This window comes from Oncorhynchus nerka, unplaced genomic scaffold, assembly GCF_034236695.1.
Source record: "Oncorhynchus nerka isolate Pitt River unplaced genomic scaffold, Oner_Uvic_2.0 unplaced_scaffold_6289, whole genome shotgun sequence".
NCBI lineage: Eukaryota > Metazoa > Chordata > Actinopteri > Salmoniformes > Salmonidae > Oncorhynchus > Oncorhynchus nerka.
Genome location: NW_027035028.1, coordinates 150 through 9399, shown reverse-complemented (window position 1 = coordinate 9399; position 9250 = coordinate 150). Strand labels below are relative to the sequence as shown.

At 47.1% G+C, this 9250-nt stretch overlaps 1 protein-coding gene across 1 annotated transcript; it reads left to right on the top strand.

The window, feature by feature from the left end:
* The first annotated feature begins 3409 nt into the window (after window positions 1-3409).
* On the top strand, window positions 3410-8522 carry LOC135566268 (centrosomal protein of 63 kDa-like). Its single transcript, XM_065014047.1, has 3 exons — window positions 3410-3546; window positions 4603-4705; window positions 7879-8522. Exons 2-3 carry the CDS (start codon window positions 4613-4615, stop codon window positions 8182-8184), a joined length of 399 nt encoding a protein of 132 aa, XP_064870119.1. The 5' UTR covers window positions 3410-3546; window positions 4603-4612; the 3' UTR covers window positions 8185-8522.
* Window positions 8523-9250: the final 728 nt, after the last annotated feature.

Below are 9250 nucleotides of genomic sequence, written 5' to 3'. Positions count from 1 at the left end.
ATTCATAGACCTGCTTATAGACTGGCTTATAGACTGATTCATAGACCTGCTTATAGACTGGTTCATAGACCTGCTTATAGACTGGCTTATAGACTGATTCATAGACCTGCTTTTAGACTGGCTTATAGACTGATTCATAGACCTGCTTATAGACTGGCTTATAGACTGATTCATAGACCTGCTTATAGACTGATTCATAGACCTGCTTATAGACTGGCTTATAGACTGATTCATAGACCTGCTTATAGACTGGTTCATAGACCTGCTTATAGACTGGCTTATAGACTGATTCATAGACTGGCTTATAGACTGGCTTATAGACTGATTCATAGACCTGCTTATAGACTGATTCATAGACCTGCTTATAGACTGGTTCATATACCTGCTTATAGACTGGTTCATATAACTGCTTATAGACTGGCTTATAGACTGATTCATAGACCTGCTTATAGACTGGCTTATAGACTGATTCATAGACATGCTTATAGACTGGTTCATAGACCTGCTTATAGACTGGCTTATAGACTGATTCATAGACCTGCTTTTAGACTGGCTTATAGACTGATTCATAGACCTGCTTTTAGACTGGCTTATAGACTGATTCATAGACCTGCTTATAGACTGATTCATAGACCTGCTTATAGACTGGCTTATAGACCTGCTTATAGACTGATTCATAGACCTGCTTATCGACTGGCTTATAGACTGATTCATAGACCTGCTTATAGACTGGCTTATAGACTGGTTCATAGACCTCCTTATAGACTGGCTTATAGACTGATTTATAGACCTGCTTATAGACTGGCTTATAGACTGATTCATAGACCTGCTTATAGACTGGCTTATAGACTGTGGGTTTGGTGTGGTAGACTGGTTCATAGACTGGCTTATAGACAGTAGGTTTGGAGTTGTAGACTGGTTCATAGACTGGCTTATAGACTGGCTTATAGACTGATTCATAGACATGCTTATAGACTGGTTCATAGACCTGCTTATAGACTGGCTTATAGACTGATTCATAGACCTGCTTTTAGACTGGCTTATAGACTGATTCATAGACCTGCTTTTAGACTGGCTTATAGACTGATTCATAGACCTGCTTATAGACTGATTCATAGACCTGCTTATAGACTGGCTTATAGACTGATTCATAGACCTGCTTATAGACTGGTTCATAGACCTGCTTATAGACTGATTCATAGACCTGCTTATCGACTGGCTTATAGACTGATTCATAGACCTGCTTATAGACTGGCTTATAGACTGGTTCATAGACCTCCTTATAGACTGGCTTATAGACTGATTTATAGACCTGCTTATAGACTGGCTTATAGACTGATTCATAGACCTGCTTATAGACTGGTTCATAGACTGGCTTATAGACTGTGGGTTTGGTGTTGTAGACTGGTTCATAGACTGGCTTATAGACTGTAGGTTTGGTGTTGTAGACTGGTTCATAGACTGGCTTATAGACTGGCTTATAGACTGATTCATAGACCTGCTTATAGACTGGCTTATAGACTGATTCATAGACCTGCTTATAGACTGGCTTATAGACTGATTCATAGACCTGCTTATAGACTGGTTCATAGACCTGCTTATAGACTGATTCATAGACCTGCTTATCGACTGGCTTATAGACTGATTCATAGACCTGCTTATAGACTGGCTTATAGACTGGTTCATAGACCTCCTTATAGACTGGCTTATAGACTGATTTATAGACCTGCTTATAGACTGGCTTATAGACTGATTCATAGACCTGCTTATAGACTGGTTCATAGACTGGCTTATAGACTGTGGGTTTGGTGTTGTAGACTGGTTCATAGACTGGCTTATAGACTGTAGGTTTGGTGTTGTAGACTGGTTCATAGACTGGCTTATAGACTGGCTTATAGACTGATTCATAGACCTGCTTATAGACTGGCTTATAGACTGATTCATAGACCTGCTTATAGACTGGCTTATAGACTGTGGGTTTGGTGTTGTAGACCTGGTTCATAGACTGGCTTATAGACTGATCCATAGACCTGCTTATAGACTGATTCATAGACCTGCTTATAGACAGTGGGTTTGGTGTTGTAGACTGGTTCATAGACTGGCTTATAGACTGATTCATAGACCTGCTTATAGATTGGTTCATAGACCTGCTTATAGACTGATTCATAGACCTGCTTATAGACTGGCTTATAGACAGTGGGTTTGAGTGTTATAGACCTGGTTCATAGACTGGCTTATAGACTGGTTCATAGACCTGCTTATAGATTGGTTCATAGACCTGCTTATAGACTGATTCATAGACCTGCTTATAGACTGGCTTATAGACAGTGGGTTTGAGTGTTGTAGACTGCTTCATAGACTGGCTTATAGACTGATTCATAGACCTGCTTATAGACTGGCTTATAGACTGTGGGTTTGGTGTTGTAGACTGGTTCCTAGACTGGCTCATAGACTGTAGGTTTGGTGTTGTAGACTGGTTCATAGACTGGCTTATAGACTGTAGGTTTGGTGTTGTAGACTGGCTTATAGACTGTGGGTTTGGTGTTGTATACTGGTTCATAGACTGGCTTATAGACTGTGGGTTTGGTGTTGTAGACTGGTTCATAGACCTGCTTATAGACTGGCTTATAGACTGTGGGTTTGGGTGTTGTAGACTGGTTCATAGACTGGCTTATAGACTGGGTTTGGTGTTGTAGACTCGGTACTTGAGACTGTAGGTTTTGGTGTTGTACACTGGTTCATAGACTGGCTTATAGACAGTGGGTGTGGTGTTGTAGACTGGTTCATAGACTGGCTTATAGACTGATTCATAAACCTGCTTATAGACTGGCTTATAGACTGTGGGTTTGGTGTTGTAGACTGATTCATAGACTGATTCATAAACCTGCTTATAGACTGATTCATAGACGGTGGGTTTTGTTGTTATAGACTGATTCATAGACCCGTGGGTTTTTGTTGTTATAGACTGATTCATAGACAGTGGGTTTGAGTGTTGTAGACTGGCTTATAGACTGGCTTATAGACTGGGTTTGTTAGTTGTAGACTGATTCATAGATCGGTGGGTTTTGTTGTTGTAGACTGATTCATGGACTGTGGGTTTGTTGTTGTAGACAAATTCATAGACCTGTGGGTTTGTTGTTGTAGACTGATTCATAGACTATGGGTTTTGTTGTTATAGACTGGTTCATAGACTGATTCATAGACTGTGGGTTTTGTTGTTGTAGACTGATTCATAGACTGTGGGTTTTGGTGTTGTAGACTGGTTCATGGACCTGGGGAGTTCACTCTGCTCTCCCCTGCAGGTGCTGACAGAGGAGAGAGGAGGGCAAAAGCAGCAGTTCTGTAATGACCTGTCCAAGCTGACCAGGGCCCTGCAGGCTAAAGAAGAAGTCATCCAGTCTCTAGAGGAGTGCCCAGAGCCCAGAGGAGAGGTGGCTCAGGACTACAGCTCCTCAGACAGGACCTAGAGAAGACTACCACCAAGCCACACTCTGCCCAGGCCTGTGAGGTCCACCTGAAGACTGAACTGGCCAGACTCAGAGACAGGTGATCTTGACTGACTGACCGGGTTGGTTGACTGACTGGTTGACTGACTGGTTGGTTGACTGACTGACCTGGTTGGTTGACTGTGACTAAATGACTGACTGGTTGGCTGACTGTCTGACTGGTTGGTTGACTGTGACTAAAATGACTGACTGGTTGTCTGACTGGTTGGCTGACTGTCTGACTGGTTGGTTGACTGTGACTAAATTACCCGACTGGTTGTCTGGTTAACTGTATGACCAAATGGTTGACTGGCTTGACTGTCTAAATGACTGACCGGCCGACTGTCTGACTGACTGACTGGTTGGCTGGACTGTCTGATTGGCTGACTGGTTGGCTGACTGTCTGACTGACTGACTGTCTGATTGGCTGACTGTCTGATTGGCTGACTGACTGACTGGTTGGCTGACTGTCTGATTGGCTGACTGATTGACTGGTTGGCTGACTGACTGACTGACTGGTTGGCTGACTGTCTGATTGGCTGACTGATTGACTGCACCATGTCTCCCACTTCATTTGTAAATTGTCTGAATAAAGTCTATTAGCACCATGTGTGAATTGAGTCCATTTAACAACACCGCCATGTTGTCTTTCATTTTACACTTTCGTGTTGAATTAATCGTGTTAAGGTTGAAAAGTTCACGTAACGAGTTGTTAAAAAAATATTCCAACTAAACGTTGTTGAATTGTGGGTCCTCTGTTTTATCATGTAGTCAATCTGCATCCATCTGTGTGACAGTTTGGTTGATGAAGGAACAACATCTGCTTTGTGCGTCATACTGCAGCCTGGTATCAGTTTATATGCATCACAATTTGTCGTCATACTGCAGCCTGGTATCAGTTTATATGCATCACAATTTGTCGCCATACTGCAGCCTGTTATCAGTTTATATGCATCACAATTTGTCGTCATACTGCAGCCTGGTATCAGTTTATATGCATCACAATTTGTTGTCATACTGCAGCCTGGTATCAGTTTATATGCATCACAATTTGATGTTTTTACAACAACCACAAAAACCCTATGTGCCCATAGTGAAACATGTCTTCTCTCCTCAGACTGGAGACCATGAGCAGACAGAGAGGAGAGTTGGTCACGAGAGAAACGGAGCTAAAGCATATCAAGGAAGAGAGGAGTCGCTCTGTAACTGAGGTGAAACGGGTAAGTGATATGGACCAGGGTCCCACAGTAAGTGGCAGTGACCAGGGTCCCACAGTAAGTGACATGGACCAGGGTCCCACAGTAAGTGGCATGGACCAGGGTCCCACAGTAAGTGGCATGGACCAGGGTCCCACAGTAAGTGGCATGGACCAGGGTCCCACAGTAAGTGGCAGTGACCAGGGTCCCACAGTAAGTGACATGGACCAGGGTCCCACAGTAAGTGGCAGTGACCAGGGTCCCACAGTAAGTGACATGGACCAGGGTCCCACAGTAAGTGGCATGGACCAGGGTCCCACAGTAAGTGACATGGACCAGGGTCCCACAGTAAGTGGCAGTGACCAGGGTCCCACAGTAAGTGGCAGTGACCAGGGTCCACAGTGCAAGTGGAAGTGACCAGGGTCCCACAGTAAGTGGCAGTGACCAGGGTCCCACAGTAAGTGACATGGACCAGGGTCCCACAGTAAGTGGCATGGACCAGGGTCCCACAGTAAGTGACATGGACCAGGGTCCCACAGTAAGTGGCATGGACCAGGGTCCCACAGTAAGTGGCAGTGACCAGGGTCCCACAGTAAGTGGCATGGACCAGGGTCCCACAGTAAGTGGCAGTGACCAGGGTCCCACAGTAAGTGACATGGACCAGGGTCCCACAGTAAGTGACATGGACCAGGGTCCCACAGTAAGTGGCATGGACCAGGGTCCCACAGTAAGTGGCATGGACCAGGGTCCCACAGTAAGTGGCAGTGACCAGGGTCCCACAGTAAGTGGCAGTGACCAGGGTCCCACAGTAAGTGACATGGACCAGGGTCCCACAGTAAGTGACATGGACCAGGGTCCCACAGTAAGTGACATGGACCAGGGTCCCACAGTAAGTGGCATGGACCAGGGTCCCACAGTAAGTGACATGGACCAGGGTCCCACAGTAAGTGGCAGTGACCAGGGTCCCACAGTAAGTGGCAGTGACCAGGGTCCCACTGTAAGTGACAGTGACCAGGGTCCCACAGTAAGTGGCATGGACCAGGGTCCCACAGTAAGTGACATGGACCAGGGTCCCACAGTAAGTGACATGGACCAGGGTCCCACAGTAAGTGACATGGACCAGGGTCCCACAGTAAGTGACATGGACCAGGGTCCCACAGTAAGTGGCAGTGACCAGGGTCCCACAGTAAGTGGCAGTGACCAGGGTCCCACTGTAAGTGACAGTGACCAGGGTCCCACAGTAAGTGGCATGGACCAGGGTCCCACAGTAAGTGACATGGACCAGGGTCCCACAGTAAGTGACATGGACCAGGGTCCCACAGTAAGTGACATGGACCAGGGTCCCACAGTAAGTGACATGGACCAGGGTCCCACAGTAAGTGACATGGACCAGGGTCCCACAGTAAGTGGCAGTGACCAGGGTCCCACAGTAAGTGGCAGTGACCAGGGTCCCACAGTAAGTGGCAGTGACCAGGGTCCCACAGTAAGTGGCATGGACCAGGGTCCCACAGTAAGTGGCATGGACCAGGGTCCCACAGTAAGTGGCAGTGACCAGGGTCCCACAGTAAGTGGCAGTGACCAGGGTCCCACAGTAAGTGGCAGTGACCAGGGTCCCACAGTAAGTGGCAGTGACCAGGGTCCCACAGTAAGTGGCATGGACCAGGGTCCCACAGTAAGTGGCATGGACCAGGGTCCCACAGTGGGGTCAGAGGAGGCTCTGTAACTGAGGTGAAACGGGTAAGTGACATGGACCAGGGTCCCACAGTAAGTGGCAGTGACCAGGGTCCCACAGTAAGTGGCAGTGACCAGGGTCCCACAGTAAGTGGCAGTGACCAGGGTCCCACAGTAAGTGGCATGGACCAGGGTCCCACAGTAAGTGGCATGGACCAGGGTCCCACAGTAAGTGGCAGTGACCAGGGTCCCACAGTGGGGTCAGAGGAGTCGCTCTGTAACTGAGGTGAAACTGGTAATGCCGAGTGTACACTACATGACTTTCAAAATACTAACATCGCTGAGCCTCTCACATGAAACTTCCCTGTAGTTTTGTTGTCTTGCCAACGTAGTGGTGCGTATACTAAATGATGTAGCAGAGACGGAGGGTCACACACTACAAGATTCTTCACTTTGGTCGGGAGGATTCTCCATGTTAACCTTAACCCTCCTGACCATCCAGACACCTCCTAACCCTCCTGACCAACCAGACACCTCCTAACCCTCCTGACCATCCAGACACCTCCTGACCATCCAGACACCTCCTAACCCTCCTGACCATCCAGACACCTCCTAACCCTCCTGACCATCCAGACACCTCCTAACCCTCCTGACCATCCAGACACCTCCTAACCCTCCTGACCATCCAGACACCTCCTAACCCTCCTGACCAACCAGACACCTCCTAACCCTCCTGACCATCCAGACACCTCCTAACCCTCCTGACCATCCAGACACCTCCTGACCATCCAGACACCTCCTAACCCTCCTGACCATCCAGACACCTCCTAACCCTCCTGTCCATCCAGACACCTCCTAACAACGTCTGCAGTCTCATCTCAATGGCTGATCACTGTTCTCAACACTTGTCGTTGTACATCGCACACTACAAGAGCATTGTTCCGTGCTGAAGCCCGACCAGACAAACTCAACCCTGTTCCGTGCTGAAGCCCCACCAGACAAACTCAATCCTGTTCCGTGCTGAAGCCCCACCAGACAAAGTCAACCCTGTTCCGTGCTGAAGCCCCACCAGACAAACTCAATCCTGTTCCGTGCTGAAGCCCCACCAGACAAACTCAACCCTGTTCCGTGCTGAAGCCCCACCAGACAAACTCAACCCTGTTCCGTGCTGAAGCCCGACCAGACAAACTCAACCCTGTTCCGTGCTGAAGCTCCACCAGACAAACTCAATCCTGTTCCGTGCTGAAGCCCGACCAGACAAACTCAACCCTGTTCCGTGCTGAAGCCCGACCAGACAAACTCAATCCTGTTCCGTGCTGAAGCCCCACCAGACAGGAGTATTAAAACATATTTACCTGTACTTAGCCTCTGTCGAAGCTTTCAATAACATTATCTTAAGTCACGATTCGTCCAGTTGTAGCATGCGGTGGTCGTTTTCAGTGGCTGGCCAATAGATGGGAAATACCAGGATGTTTAATGAGCACATAACGACAGGACAGTCCTATTTACATTCCGTTCTATTATAGCTGCGTGAGGAGCTGGCGAGGGCGGAGCAGACGCGCTGCTGGGAGGTGGAGGGCATGAGGAAGGAGGTCTCCCAGATGACCAATGAACTGCACCAGCGTGACATTACCATCGCCACCCTCAGTGGCTCCGCCTCCAGCGTGGAGCGCCAGCTAAGTGGCGAGGTGGAGAGGGCAGAGCGCCGGGCGGCTGAGCTCAAGGTGAGGTCCACCAGGGTGAAGGGAGTCTTAAAAGAAAGATTGTACACAATTACAACAAATAGTAACCCTCCTCTTAAATGGTCTACCAAGGGGGGGGGCTGTCTGTAGAAATCATTAGCCTGTAAATTGCAAGCTATTGTGGACTAGTGATCTCTGGTTACTCTCTTATCTTTCTTCACTTCAGTCCATAAGGTGGCAGTAGTGATAGCATCTGAGCAAATGATGGAGCTACTGTACATGTATACAGTGTATTCAGACACCTTGACTTTTTCCACATTTTGTTACAGCCTTATTAAAAAACAATCCTCATCAATCTACACACAATACCCCATAATGACATCACAATACCCCATAATGACATCACAATACCCCACAATGACATCACAATACCCCACAATGACATCACAATACCCCACAGTGACATCACAATACCCCATAATGACATCACAATACCCCATAATGACATCACAATACCCCATAATGACATCACAATACCTCATAATGACATCACAATACTCCATAATGACATCACAATACCCCATAATGACATCACAATACTCCATAATGACAAAGCAAAAACAGGTTTTTAGAAATGTTAGCACATTTTAACAGATATTTTTTTATTATCATGAACTGAAATAGTATTCAGAACCTTTAACTCAGTACTTTGTTGAAACACCATTTGCAGCGATGACAGCCTTGAGTCTTCTTGGTAGAAGTGCAGCTCAGTTTCCATCTCATTTTGTGGGCAGTGTGCACATAGCCTGTCTTTCTCTTGTGAGCCAGAGTCTGCCTACAGCGGCCTTTCTCTAATGGCAAGACCATGCTCACTGAGTCTGTGCATAGTCAAAGCTTTCCTTAATTTTGAGTCGGTCACAGTGGTCAGCTTTTCTTTCACTGTGTGCTGTCTGTTGAGGGCCAAATTGCACACAGATGTTTTTGCAGAGTTCTGCATGCAGAGTCTCAATTTGGTGTTTGTCCCATTTTGTGAATTCTTGGTTGGTGAGCTGACCCCAGACCTCACAAACCACATAAAGGGCAATGGGTTCTGCATCTCGATTCAAGTATATTTAGCCAGATCCTTAATATTGGGATGACAAATGTTATGCTAACTTTGGATGGAGTAGAAGGCCCTGCTCTTGCCTCCTTGTCTCTCTCAGATCGCTCACAGCTT